Source organism: Lactuca virosa, chromosome 9 (assembly GCF_052849685.1).
Source record: "Lactuca virosa cultivar CGN04683 chromosome 9, Lactuca_virosa_CGN04683_v6, whole genome shotgun sequence".
Taxonomy (NCBI): domain Eukaryota; kingdom Viridiplantae; phylum Streptophyta; class Magnoliopsida; order Asterales; family Asteraceae; genus Lactuca; species Lactuca virosa.
The window spans coordinates 145,916,088-145,930,295 of NC_136434.1; the positions used below are offsets into that span (position 1 = coordinate 145,916,088).

The window sequence follows — 14,208 nt, forward strand, 5'->3', positions numbered from 1 at the left end:
TGAAAAGATCTATCAATCTTTTTCTGGTCAAGGATTTGATCTCCCTCATCATACTAAAATCATAGTATATTAATGATTCATGATTCATGATTCATCTGAGCCAATTGCAAGGTTTCTAGGATGAGGATCAACATGAAAGAAACCAGTTGCTATCTACATAAAATAGGAAAAATATATTAAAAATTCAGTAAAAAATAAAAGCATTTTTTATTTTTTTTAATGGGCGTGTTCATCTGAGTGTTGGACGTCTTATTTTGGGAGTTTTTCTAAGTTTTGTGCCACAATATACTCTTTTTTAGTCCAAAAGAAAACTTTCATTTTATTTTAGAGGCAAAATTATAAAATTATTTGACCACTTCTATTTTTTATGATCATACAAATAAATGTTGACCACTTTTTTATATTATTTATCAACTACTCAATCAATGTGAACTCTGGAACTAAAAACTCACCAAATATCTTTTGACGACAACATCTCTGTCTATTCTATCGTTTTCTACAACTAAAAGCAAATACGAAAAAGAGATATATTTAACTATCATATTACTTGGTCCATCGGTAACAACAAAAAAATCTAACAAGAAACATATTTGAAGATTGAATTGCTAACCGATGCAAATCGACTCCTCTTTTTTATTCCCTTTTTTTGTTTATTTTCATATGACGATACCATCAAAAAAGGGTATTTGCAAGATGGTGTTAGATGTTCTTGAGGTACTGGGTGAATGCCAGTTGACATCAAGAACACATATCATAATTGTGTTCAACAAAAACTCAAAATCAATATCAAGATAGCCCTGAAGAAAAAAGTAAACAAACAAAAGGTATATAAAAAAAACAGAGAATAGTGAAAAAAATTGAGGGAAAGAAAGAAAACAGTAACAAAAATCGTATAAAATGCAAAGCAAGAGGTTGGAGTGGTGTAGAAAACAAACCTATGAACAAATCAAAAAGACGAACGTCGAACGCATTAAATGTGTGTGTATGTCGTCTTTCCAGTTTCTGCAACAGATAGAAAGAGGAAGGTGGAGAAGGAGCGGCGATTCTCTTAATTTCTGAAAGCAAGTGTAGAAATTAGGTTTTTTTCATCAAAATTGAGAAATAAACACCAGAAATCGAAACATAACAAATTAATTATAAACTGTTGTGCGGAGAAACAAATAATTGACCGGAAGAATGAGAGCCCTAAGTGAAACGCAAGAAATATGAAGAAAGAGAAGGAGACGAAATAGATGAGTGTTTGTGGTTGTGATCATAAGATGAAAGGGATTCGAGGTTACACAATGAGGAATCAAAGGGATACGATTATGGATTGTTTGTGCATAGAGACATGGGAAGAGAAATTGTTTCCGGATTCGAGGTCGTAGAAGGGAGAATCGATTGAATCGTTGTGAAAGAAGACGTACGCATCATTGAAATTAGTGGGAGAATCTTTCTTATATATCTTCCAGCACCATTGATATTCATATCTTCTTTCCTGCGATAAATTGAAAAGAAAATAATGTATGAACAAAAGAAATGGGTAATGAGGGGTGGGGCGGTGTATTATTTTATTTAATTTTTGTGAGATTTAATTGTCATTAATAGATTTCTTAATTTTAAAAGTAATTTAATTTTTGGTGAGATTTGATTGCCATTAATAAATTTATAATGTTAAAAGTAACTGTCATTAATAGATTTCATAAAATTAGTAGACCAAAAAAAATAAGGGTTGACTAGATGATGATGTCATCGTAACGATCTAAAGGTGGAAAATATAGGAATGAAACACAATCAACGACCTTGATTGTTGAAGGTGATGTCACAAGGTTTCTTTTTTAATAATATTTAAAGATTGGTATCGGTTTTAGTCTTTCTCAGTGGTGAATGGGAATTGCTAGTTTTGACTACATGTATACAATAAGGATAGTATAAAAAGTTTTTCTTTACTAATAATATCAATAAACAATAGTTTTGAATTTTAACTTTTAACCCATTTGAGGAGTTTTGGGATTGTTGCAAAAGTTACTTTTCCTAATTTTAAGTGATCGACGAAATTGATCTTGGTATCTTTATTTTAAGAGGAAAGAGATTTTTTGCAATAAAAGTGAATTTTTAGGTAAACGTAAAATGACATAAGATTTCCACTTTCAGTTAAGAGTAATAAACAGTATTATAAATGTTATAAATTGCCTATGCAAAACATCAATCCATTGTCGTCCAGCGGTTAGGATATCTGGCTTTCACCCAGGGACCCGGGTTCGATTCCCGGCAATGGAACCTTTTTTGTTCCTGTTTTTCAGCCTAATTCAATTTATCCATTGACAAAAGTAATATTAATTAAAGCTCAAATGTAAAAAACAAATTTTATACATTTACAATTTGCAAACATCTTTTTTCTTTTCTATCAAACAATTAAAGTATGAAAGTTCCGAAAATCCCTTAAAATTTACATTGAAAAGTCATTGCAAATTTTTGGAGACATTTGGGACATCTGGGTTGATTGGCTTAATAATTGTAGCTATTTTTTTTGTAATTTTGTAGCTTTTTGCTAGTTTTAAATATATTTCACTTGTTCTAAAAAAAGTTAAAATAAAAAAACTAACTTCAGATATTCGTTATAGATTAAACAAACTATATAGCCGTAAAGCTATTTACAAATTAAAATACATATTATTTAATAATTCCAAAAGAAAATTACGCAAGTTTGCACAGTTTATGTGATCGTCATACTAAAAATCCAACTGTAAGAAAGGTTAACTACACATTTTCCCTACAAACGGATACAAAAGTTTAATTTTGGAAAAATAATAATCTGTGCATTGCAAATAGGATTTAACAGAAAAAATATATTAAAAAAGTTTAGGCACATGAAATGAAAATGATAAGAGATTGTGTGGTTATGGAGTGAGAAAGAAGAAGATAAGGGTAAAGGAGTCAAAAGGGTGTCTTAATGGATTTAGTCTTGTTTCCATTAAGTTCACAGCAATGGCCATTTGAGAAAGGTTTTGTATTTCAACAACTACAGATTGAAAAGATTGGTATTGATTAGTAACATTGATTGATTTTATATTTGAAAACTGCTAGCTTTTAATGTCATAAATTACAAATGTTTCATTTGTTTAACCATTAAAGGTTAAGCAAAATATGAACGATTAAAGATATGGAAAGAATTTACCGAATCGTTCTTCGAGCCTTGTAATTGTGGTGAGAACCTCCACTTCATCTTCCCCAAGCTATCCGTGAAATATTTTTGGAGCCCGAGATTCATTTTCCAGGTATAAAAACATGTTGCAACACATTTGGAACATTAAAAACTAAAAACTTCAAAGAAATGAAAATGTTTTGAAGGAAAAGACAAAAATACCCCCGGGTTGCCTCCCGGTTAGCCGCCCTTGTTTTAAGTCGTTGGCTCGACGTTGCCCCCGAATATGCTTCGTTCTAAGTATGTGGGCCTCTCCAACACATCAATCTTCTTGCCACCTCCTTCAATGGAACACTTATCTTGTACTTGACTTTCTTTTTGCATGGGAACCATGCTGGACTTAGACCCTTAATGACAACAATCGTCCAGTCGATACCTTTCTTGTACTTGTCTAGTAAGGTGGTCAAATCTTCCTTCTTCGATAAGGTGGTCGATTTGATGACCGGTTGGGTGTCTTCCTTCTCGGGGTACATATCCTTTGAAGGGTCCAACAAATTTAACGTTTTCAGCTCTTGTGGTTGGTCTACCATTGAAAGGAGTTTCTCATTGGTAGTGGGTGGCTCAGCCTCTTTTTTGTCAACCTCCAATACCTCCTCTACAACTTCCATGTCAGCATTCTTAATTTCTACTTTTTCCTCATCAGCCTTCTCCACTTCTACTTCTTCCTCCTATTCCCCATCTTCTAATTGCAATCTTGGGCCATCAACATTTTCCCATCGTTCAAGGTGATGGAAGAAACGGTATGCCTTGGGTCCTCCTCCGTCTGCGATGGTAGTTTTCCCCGAGTTTCCAATATACTCACAGATTGAGTAAGTTGTGAAATCTGTTGCTCTAAGCTTTTGAGGCTAGCTTTGGTTGTTTCTTGGAAGATCTGGGTAGTAGTGGCAATGCTTTTGACAATGTCATCCAAGGACATGCTCGACGTTTCAGGTTGTTAGGGAGGTGGAGAATATGGTTGTTGGAACTGTGTAGTTAGTTGGTATTGGTCATTTCCCCGGCAACGACGCCAATTTGTTAGGCGTGCTTGAGATGGTCGGGAAGAGCCTTCAACTCAAGAATCGGTGGTTGTACTATGGATGGGAGAAGTTTCGGATTGGAACTTTTTAGCTTCATGTGGGGTGGTTCAACTCTCATGGGTTGTGCTTTTTCCAGGGAATTGATTACTTCAATCAATTCATCCTCCAATGTGTACTTGTCAGCCAAATTCTTAATCCCTGTCTCATGTTCGCTCAAGATGGTGGTTAGCACATCTTGGCTTGACATCTCAAAGCAATCATTAATACATGTATCAATAACATCTATGAAGTTTAAAGAATGAATATCACTAGGATAACGCATGGCTTCAAAGATATTAAAGTTAATCACCTCACCATCGAACTCCATAGACAAAGTACCATTGGCTACATCTATTTTTGTTTTTGCGGTACTCATAAAAGGTCTCCCCAAAAGGATGGAGTTCGATTGTGGGGTGTTTTCATCACCCATATCCAAAACATAAAAGTCAGCGGGGAATACAAGTTCATTAACTTGCACTAACACGTCTTCCAATACACCTTTCGGGTGTACCAAAGACCGGTCAGCAAGTTGAATGATAACTCCGGTTTTTGATAAAGGACCAATTCCCATTGTCTTATAGCTTGAATAGGGTAAAACATTGATTGATGCTCTAAGATCAAGCATGGCACGTGGTACAAAAAGGTTACCCATTTTACAAGGAACCGTGAAAACACCCGGGTCCTTGCATTTTTTTGGTAGCCGCTTTTGTAACACGGCCGAGACATTTTCACCAACTTTCACAGTTTGATTTCCTTTAAGCTTTTTCTTAGATGTGCAAAGTTCCTTGTGGAACTTAACATATCTAGGAATCTGTGTAATAACATCTAAAAGAGGGATATTGATTTCAACCTTTCGAAACATGGCCATGATTTCATCATCTTCCCGTTCTCTTTTGGTGCTTGCCAACCTTGAAGGAAATGGAGCTGGTGTGATTTTCACTTCGGTCTCTATGGGCTTCTTTGACTTGGAAGTACTTTTCCTTTCCTCTTCTTTGATAGCTTCTTCCACCTCTATCTCTTTCTCTTCCTCTTTTTCATCCGGCATCTTTGGACCTTCATAGCTTTTCCCACCTCTTAAAGTAATGGCACAAGCATTGTGTTTCGGGTTCTTCTCCGTTTGAGATGGTAGTTTGCCTTGTGACTCCATCTTACTTACGGATTGAGCAAGTTGTGACACTTGTTGCTCCAAGCTTTTTATGCTTGCCTTGGTTTCTTGTTGGAAGCTTTGAGTGCTTGTGGCAAGGCTTTTCACTATGTCCTCTAAGGACATACTTGATGAACCCGCTTGTTGAGGAGGGTGTTGTGGCTGCCTTGGCTGGTAATTTTGAGGTTGGAAGGGTGGTCTTTGTTGATTTTGAGGAAATGGTGGTCTTTGCTGGTATTGATGTGATTGATTTGACTGATAGTTTCCTTGTTGGTTTCCTCCCCAACCTTGATTATTGTTCCATCTCTGATCACCTCGTGGTTGCTCATAACCTCTCTGATTTGACCCGGAATAGCCTCCCATGACTTTTGCTTCTTCACAATCTTCCTCTTGGAGTTGTGGGCACATATCGGTTGGATGCCCCACTTGAGTGCAAATACCGCATGGGTGGGGTGTGGGTTGCACACCTTTGTCTTTGGCCAACATCATTACTACTTTTGTTAGCTCGGACAATTGAGCTTCAATCTGAGGAGTTTGAACTTCCTTTACACCTCGGGGTGCATCCGTGTACCATTCTTCATCATGGCTTGAATGTTTGGAATCTTCAGCCATGTTCTTGATTAGATTGCGGATTTCGGTTGGAGTCTTATCGGGTAGAGATCCGCCACTAGAAGCATTGAGAAGTCTTCTTTCCATTGGGGTCATGCCTTCAATAAAGTACTGTAGGAGTTGGTACTCGGTAATCCCGTGCTTTGGACAACGGGCACATAGTTTCTTAAATCTTTCCCAATATGTGTGGAAAGCTTCTCTTTTGTGTTGCTTGATCCCGATAATTTCCCTCCGTAGGGCTGAAGCTTTCATTTCGGGAAAGCACTTATCCAAGAACAACCGTGCAAGGTCTACCCAAGTAGTCACCGTCCCCGGTGGGAGGTCATAGAGCCAGTCTTTGGCTGCATCTTGCACTGCAAAGGGGAATGCCCCAAGCTTGATCTGATCCTACGTGACATTGTGTGGTTTCATACCCACACATACTACATGGAACTCTGTGAGAAACTTGTGAGGATCTTCATTTTCCAGGCCTCTAAATGTTGGGAGTAAGTGAATGAGGCCGGATTTTAGTTCCAAGTTGGTGGCGGCTGGGTATGTGATGCAAAGAGGTTGTTGATTAACCTCTTGTCTTGACCATTGACGGAGAGTTTGTTCGCGTGGTAGGTTTGGAGGTGGATTTCCTCCAGGGATGTCTGCCATGGCTTGAGAAGTGGGTGATGTTTCTGTAGGTGAAGTGTTTAGGATATTATGAACAGGTGAAGAAGGTGGAGTGGTATTTATGGGTGAGGATGGTTGTGGTGAGAATGATGGGCTTTCTGTTTCTGAGGCTGATACACTTGAGAGGGGTATGTCCTCCCAAATGTTGATGACCGGGGGAGTAGATAACGAAGAAGTCTCGGAACCCGGTTGCTTCTTACGAAGCTTGGCTTGCTTCCTTAGCTTCTTTGCAGTCTTCTCTAACTCCGAGTCAATTGGCAATGGTGTACCTGTACGGAAAGATCTAGGCATAAACAATTAGTAACACCGTGTCCCCGGCAACGGCGCCAATTTGTTAGGCGTGTCAAACCCAACAAATAAAGGGGTACAAATGACTCCAAGTACACTACTCTATTGCACTAGAAAAATAGTACAAGGCAAGTAGGGTCGATCCACAGAGACACGGGATAATTAGTATATACCTCTTTGCGTAAGGTATCTGTTCACAAAAGATTAAATAAAGGGGGGGGGGGTTGAGTGTAATGATGTAGTAAACCAATTTAGAACACGAGTAAACAACTAAACTAATGAATTAAGTTCAGATTTTGTAAGGACTCCAACTCCATGTATGACAATTCAGCAATGTGAATCAAAGATGACAAGACATTTGTTTCATTCTATCTAAGTTGGTACTTGAAAGTGTTAACAAGCTCTAACACTTTCCATTCACCACATTAATCAATCAAAACAAGCTCTTTGATTAATCCTAACCTTATTAACCTAATCTAAACAAGCTCTTAGAAGTAGATTAAAAGATTGCATTAAGCTTATTGTGAATGTTCCCAACAACACCCAATACTCCTCACAAGCTCGGGAGCGTAAGAATGTGTGAAAAGATTTACACTAAATTAATTCATAAGAAATCAATTTAATGCTTGTTACTTAGTTCAATTCACAAAATAATTACGGATTTTGCAAAATGAATAACTTGAATGACCTAACCCCAATTCAAATGGCCAATAAGAATCATTATTAGAATCAAACATTCGATTGAAGTAAAATCAATTTCACTAGATAGAAATTAAACACAAACATCAGGTCATATGATTTGATTCACAACCAAAAACTCAAAACATGAAATTGGAGAAGTTAGGGTTCTAGCCACACATGGCTAGAACAAGATCACAAGTCTAAAGATGAAATTAAGTGTAATTACAACTTACAAAAACGAGAATTAATGTTTCCAAATGATTAACGGACAAACCCTTGCAAAAACCTTTGAAATCTCCTCTCCAATGGTGCTCTGATATGTTGTGTGTGTGTGTAAAAATGGCCCTCAACCCGTAATATGAAAGATAGGAAAAACTGCCAAAAGTTGGTTTTTGGGTCGAACACGGCCCGTGTTAAAATAGGCTAAACTGACACGGGTCGTGTTCAGCAGCCAACACGCCCCGTATTGATTTGCACTAAACTGACACGCCTCGTGTTCAGCATGGTCAACAGCTCCCATTTTGGTCAAACACGCCCCGTGCCCACTTTTCAGTGTAAATTCAACACGCCCCGTGTACCTCTCTGACTCCAATTCCAAACTTGATTTTTCCAACTTTTTCGTTCTTCGCCCGATCATCCCGAAATCTTCACCAATGCTTCCCGGCACTTCCCAAAGCGCGTTCCAACCTCCGGTTTACCTGAAAAAGACATAAAAGTGTGAAAATAAGGTTGTTCTAGAGACTAACATGAATATGATGAAATGTAAGAAAAAGGAAGAACAATTATGCTAAATAGATGCATGAAATGGGACTAAAAGTTGTGCAAAAAGGTGCACAAATAGCACCTAACAAATCTCCCCAAGCTTAGACCTTTCTTGTCCTCAAGAAAGAACAAGAACCGGACAAACATGACGATTTCTAGATGGCAAAAAGAAACATAGAAAAAAATGTGGACAGAAAGATCCTAAAAGCTAAGAATGAATGCATGCGATGAAAACCATGAAAATGAAACATATGTACAAAAGATACTTAAGGAACAAAAATTGAACCAACGAAAGATTTAAGAACACAAGTAATCTTTTTATTTATTTTTATAAATATGGACATATACGATCAAACCTTACATCAATGGGGCTCCAATCATTAATACCTAGGCGACCATCCTGCTTCCTTCCACATATCACAGACTCCCAAGGTGAAGAAGACCCGAAACAGTGTAACCCAATAATTCAACCCTAGTTTTATTAAAACTTTATACCTTACTAAGCTTTATGGGCGAAAATAACATAGTCCGGATCTCATGTCCTTACGACTAGATGGCCAAGAATCAGAATTGACGTATCCTTAAGAACCCGTCACGACGAATCAGCTTTCGCTGAAACAGTGAGCCCACCCGAAGGGGTCCATCTCCTATGCTTTCACTTTTTCGAGAGCCACAAGTATCATATCACACAGTTCTTCATTCGCCAGATTTGACTTTGAATTGCTTTTGATTTGATTGAACTTTGATTTGTACTTCGTTTTGAATTTGGATTCTTCAATCTTCATTTTTGGAATTTCTTGAGATTTCTTCGTTTTGGCACTTGAAATTCTGATTTGGGTACTAGATATGACAGTTGTACCCTTCCTTCTTTCTTGACTGTGGGGATCTGATACTTAAGCTCTCTGTCACCGCGAGGGTAACGCGTGTCAACAAATAGGTCCGTGTTCTGTGGGTCCAGAGTTGTCGATAAAGATTCTTTTTATATATTCAAAAGCAAATCATCCTAGAGCTGTTATTACCGCCCAAAAAATGTTTCAATATAAATTCTTTTTATTATCTAAGGCTAGGGTCTCGAATTACGTGTTTGGGTCCCCTAGTTATGACAGCTGATTCTACACTTCCGGTAACTATCCGGTTGCTTCGGTATTTTTTTTCATTTTGATTTTTCGTTTTCCCACTTCATGGAGCACTTGTATGTAAAGATTGTCTCATCTCGTATTAAATCTTTTTTTTAAACGAAATGCATGAAAATGAAAATGCATGGAGATGTTTTTTTTTAAGAAACTAGGAAAAAAATGGAAACTAAGAACATACACGAAAAATTCTTTTTGGATTTTTTTTTTTGAAATTTAATGCATGGAGGTGATCCTAATGTACAACTCTACCCCTCCCCAAGCTTGAATATAAGCATCGTCCCCGATGCTTGGAGAGGGTGGAACAACCTAATCACCGGAAGGTGGGCGGGGATGGTAGTCGGGTCGGGTAAGAGTCCAAAATAGTCACAAATGCACACCAATTGGATTTTTAAGCAAAATATGAATGATTAAAGATATGAAAAGAATTTACCGAATCGTTCTTGGAGCCTTGCAATTGTGGTGAGAACCTCCACTTCATCTTCCCCAAGCTATCCGTGAAATATTTTTGGAGCCCGAGATTCATTTTCCAGGTATAAAAACATGTTGCAACACATTTGGAACATTAAAAACAAAAAACTTCAAAGAAACGAAAATGTTTTGAAGGAAAAGACAAAAATACCCCCGGGTTGCCTCCCGGTTAGCCGCCCTTATTTTAAGTCGTTGGCTCGACGTTGCCCCCGAATATGCTTCGTTCTAAGTATGTGGGCCTCTCCAACACATCAATCTTCTTGCCACCTCCTTCAATGAAACACTTATCTTGTACTTGACTTTCTTTTTGCATGGGAACCATGCTGGACTTAGACCCTTAATGACAACAATCGTCCAGCCGATACCTTTCTTGTACTTGTCTAGTAAGGTGGTCAAATCTTCCTTCTTCGATAAGGTGGTCGATTTGATGACCGGTTGGGTGTCTTCCTTCTCGGGGTACATATCCTTTGAAGGGTCCAACAAATTTAACGTTTTCAGCTCTTGTGGTTGGTCTACCATTGAAAGGAGTTTCTCATTGGTAGTGGGTGGCTCAGCCTCTTTTTTGTCAACCTCCAATACCTCCTCTACAACTTCCATGTCAGCATTCTTAATTTCTACTTTTTCCTCATCACCCTTTTCCACTTCTACTTCTTCCTCCTCTTCCCCATCTTCTCATTGCAATATTGGGCCATCAACATTTTTCCCATCGTTCAAGGTGATGGAAGAAACGGTATGCCTTGGGTCCTCCTCCGTCTGCGATGGTAGTTTTCCCCGAGTTTCCAATATACTCACAGATTGAGTAAGTTGTGAAATCTGTTGCTCTAAGCTTTTGAGGCTAGCTTTGGTTGTTTCTTGGAAGATCTGGGTAGTAGTGGCAATGCTTTTGACAATGTCTTCCAAGGACATGCTCGACGTTTCAGGTTGTTGGGGAGGTGGAGAATATGGTTGTTGGAACTGTGGAGTTAGTTGGTATTGGTCATTTCCCCGGCAACGACGCCAATTTGTTAGGCGTGCTTGAGATGGTCGGGAAGAGCCTTCAACTCAAGAATCGGTGGTTGTACTATGGATGGGAGAAGTTTCGGATTGGAACTTTTTAGCTTCATGTGGGGTGGTTCAACTCTCATGGGTTGTGCTTTTTCCAGGGAATTGATTACTTCAATCAATTCATCCTCCAATGTGTACTTGTCAGCCAAATTCTTAATCCCTGTCTCATCAAAGTGTTCGCTCAAGATGGTGGTTAGCACATCTTGGCTTGACATCTCAAAGCAATCATTAGTATATGTATCAATAACATCTATGAAGTTTAAAGAATGAATATCACTAGGATAACACATGGCTTCAAAGATATTAAAGTTAATCACCTCACCATCGAACTCCATAGACAAAGTACCATTGGCTACATCTATTTTTGTTTTTGCGGTACTCATAAAAGGTCTCCCCAAAAGGATGGAGTTCGATTGTGGGGTGTTTTCATCACCCATATCCAAAACATAAAAGTCAGCGGGGAATACAAGTTCATTAACTTGCACTAACACGTCTTCCAATACACCTTTCGGGTGTACCAAAGACCGGTCGGCAAGTTGAATGATAACTCTGGTTTTTGATAAAGGACCAATTCCCATTGTCTTATAGCTTGAATAGGGTAAAACATTGATTGATGCTCTAAGATCAAGCATGGCACGTGGTACAAAAAGGTTACCCATTTTACAAGGAACCGTGAAAACACCCGGGTCCTCGCATTTTTTTGGTAGCCGCTTTTGTAACACGGCTGAGACATTTTCACCAACTTTCACAGTTTGATTTCCTTTAAGCTTTTTCTTAGATGTGCAAAGTTCCTTGAGGAACTTAGCATATCTAGGAATCTGTGTAATAACATCTAAAAGATGGATATTGATTTCAACCTTTCGAAACATGGCCATGATTTCATCATCTTCCCGTTCTCTTTTGGTGCTTGCCAACCTTGAAGGAAATGGAGTTGGTGTGACTTTCACTTCGGTCTCTATGGGCTTCTTTGACTTGGAAGTACTTTTCCTTTCCTCTTCTTTGATAGCTTCTTCCACCTCTATCTCTTTCTCTTCCTCTTCTTCATCCGACATCTTTGGACCTTCATAGCTTTTCCCACCTCTTAAAGTAATGGCACAAGCATTGTGTTTCGGTTTCTTCTCCGTTTGAGATGGTAGTTTGCCTTGTGACTCCATCTTACTTACGGATTGAGCAAGTTATGACACTTGTTGCTCTAAGCTTTTTATGCTTGCCTTGGTTTCTTGTTGGAAGCTTTGAGTGCTTGTCGCAAGGCTTTTCACTATGTCCTCTAAGGACATACTTGATGAACCCGCTTGTTGAGGAGGGTGTTGTGGCTGCCTTGGCTGGTAATTTTGAGGTTGGAAGGGTGGTCTTTGTTGATTTTGAGGAAATGGTGGTCTTTGCTGGTATTGATGTGATTGATTTGACTGATAGTTTCCTTGTTGGTTTCCTCCCCAACCTTGATTATTGTTCCATCTCTGATCACCTCGTGGTTGCTCATAACCTCTCTGATTTGACCCGGAATAGCCTCCCATGACTTTTGCTTCTTCACAATCTTCCTCTTGGAGTTGTGGGTACATATCGGTTGGATGCCCCACTTGAGTGCAAATACCGCATGGGTGGGGTGTGGGCTGCACACCTTTGTCTTTGGCCAACATCATTACTACTTTTGTTAGCTCGGACAATTGAGCTTCAATCTGAGGAGTTTGAACTTCCTTTACACCTCGGGGTGCATCCGTGTACCATTCTTCATCATGGCTTGAATGTTTGGAATCTCCAGCCATGTTCTTGATTAGATTGCGGATTTCGGTTGGAGTCTTATCGGGTAGAGATCCGCCACTAGAAGCATTGAGAAGTCTTCTTTCCATTGGGGTCATGCCTTCAATAAAGTATTGTAGGAGTTGGTACTCGGTAATCCCGTGCTTTGTACAATGGGCACATAGTTTCTTAAATCTTTCCCAATATGTGTGGAAAGCTTCTCTTTTGTGTTGCTTGATCCCGATAATTTCCCTCCGTAGGGCTGAAGCTTTCATTTCGGGAAAGTACTTATCCAAGAACAACCGTGCAAGGTCTACCCAAGTAGTCACCGTCCCCGGTGGGAGGTCATAGAGCCAGTCTTTGGCTGCATCTTGCACTGCAAAGGGGAATGCCCTAAGCTTGATCTGATCCTCCGTGACATTGTGTGGTTTCATACCCACACATACTACATGGAACTCTGTGAGAAACTTGTGAGGATCTTCATTTTCCAGGCCTCTAAATGTTGGGAGTAAGTGAATGAGGCCGGATTTTAGTTCCAAGTTGGTGGCGGCTGGGTATGTGATGCAAAGAGGTTGTTGATTAACCTCTTGTCTTGACCATTGACGGAGAGTTTGTTCGGGTGGTGCGTTTGGAGGTGGATTTCCTCCAGGGATGTCTGCCATGGCTTGAGAAGTGGGTGATGTTTCTGTAGGTGAAGTGTTTAGGATATTATGAACAGGTGAAGAAGGTGGAGTGGTATTTATGGGTGAGGATGGTTGTGGTGAGAGTGATGGGCTTTCTGTTTCAGAGGCTGATACACTTGAGAGGGGTATGTCCTCCCAAATGTTGATGACCGGGGGAGTAGACGACGAAGAAGTCCCGGAACCCGGTTGCTTCTTACGAAGCTTGGCTTGCTTCCTTAGCTTCTTTGCAGTCTTCTCTATCTCTGAGTCAATTGGCAATGGTGTACCTGTACGGAAAGATCTAGGCATAAACAATTAGTAACATCGTGTCCCCGGCAACAGCGCCAATTTGTTAGGCGTGTCAAACCCAACAAATAAAGGGGTACAAATGACTCCAAGTACACTACTCTATTGCACTAGAAAAATAGTACAAGGCAAGTAGGGTCGATCCACAGAGACACGGGATAATTAGTATATACCTCTTTGCGTAAGGTATCTGTTCACAAAAGATTAAATAAAGGGGGGGGGGGGTTGAGTGTAATGATGTAGTAAACCAATTTAGAACACGAGTAAACAACTAAACTAATGAATTAAGTTCAGATTTTGTAAGGACTCCAACTCCATGTATGACAATTCAGCAATGTGAATCAAAGATGACAAGACATTTGTTTCATTCTATCTAAGTTGGTACTTGAAAGTGTTAACAAGCTCTAACACTTTCCATTCACCACATTAATCAATCAAAACAAGCTCTTTGATTAATCCTAACCTTATTAACCTA

General features: G+C 39.1%; 2 protein-coding genes and 1 non-coding gene across 3 annotated transcripts; 1 reads left to right on the forward strand and 2 right to left on the reverse strand.

Moving 5' to 3' along the window:
* Window positions 1-2,188: 2,188 nt before the first annotated feature.
* On the forward strand, window positions 2,189-2,259 carry TRNAE-UUC (transfer RNA glutamic acid (anticodon UUC)). Its single transcript has one exon. It is a non-coding gene; the product is annotated as a tRNA-Glu (tRNA).
* A 1,939-nt stretch (window positions 2,260-4,198) lies between these two features.
* On the reverse strand, window positions 4,199-6,631 carry LOC145139890 (uncharacterized). The gene is made up of 3 exons (XM_079073560.1): window positions 6,406-6,631; window positions 5,671-6,345; window positions 4,199-5,499 (listed from the first exon to the last, which is right to left on the reverse strand). Exons 1-3 carry the CDS (start codon window positions 6,629-6,631, stop codon window positions 4,199-4,201), a joined length of 2,202 nt encoding a protein of 733 aa, XP_078929686.1.
* A 4,357-nt stretch (window positions 6,632-10,988) lies between these two features.
* On the reverse strand, window positions 10,989-13,427 carry LOC145139891 (uncharacterized). The gene is made up of 3 exons (XM_079073561.1): window positions 13,202-13,427; window positions 12,467-13,141; window positions 10,989-12,169 (listed from the first exon to the last, which is right to left on the reverse strand). The coding sequence occupies exons 1-3, from the start codon at window positions 13,425-13,427 to the stop codon at window positions 10,989-10,991; spliced, it is 2,082 nt and encodes a 693-aa protein (XP_078929687.1).
* Between the last annotated feature and the right edge of the window lie 781 nt (window positions 13,428-14,208).

What these genes read in the sequence shown, in the direction of transcription:
- LOC145139891 (XM_079073561.1), bottom strand. Translation starts at nt 13,427, where the DNA reads ATGGCAGACATCCCTGGAGGAAATCCACCTCCAAACGCACCACCCGAA. An exon ending in GTTCCATGTAGTATGTGTGG is followed by an intron (nt 13,142 to 13,201) that starts GTATGAAACCAC and finishes TCCCCTTTGCAG; the next exon opens with TGCAAGATGCAGCCAAAGAC. An exon ending in GAGATGGAACAATAATCAAG is followed by an intron (nt 12,170 to 12,466) that starts GTTGGGGAGGAA and finishes TGGAGTCACAAG; the next exon opens with GCAAACTACCATCTCAAACG.
- LOC145139890 (XM_079073560.1), bottom strand. Translation starts at nt 6,631, where the DNA reads ATGGCAGACATCCCTGGAGGAAATCCACCTCCAAACCTACCACGCGAA. An exon ending in GTTCCATGTAGTATGTGTGG is followed by an intron (nt 6,346 to 6,405) that starts GTATGAAACCAC and finishes TCCCCTTTGCAG; the next exon opens with TGCAAGATGCAGCCAAAGAC. An exon ending in GAGATGGAACAATAATCAAG is followed by an intron (nt 5,500 to 5,670) that starts GTTGGGGAGGAA and finishes GTATGTCCTTAG; the next exon opens with AGGACATAGTGAAAAGCCTT.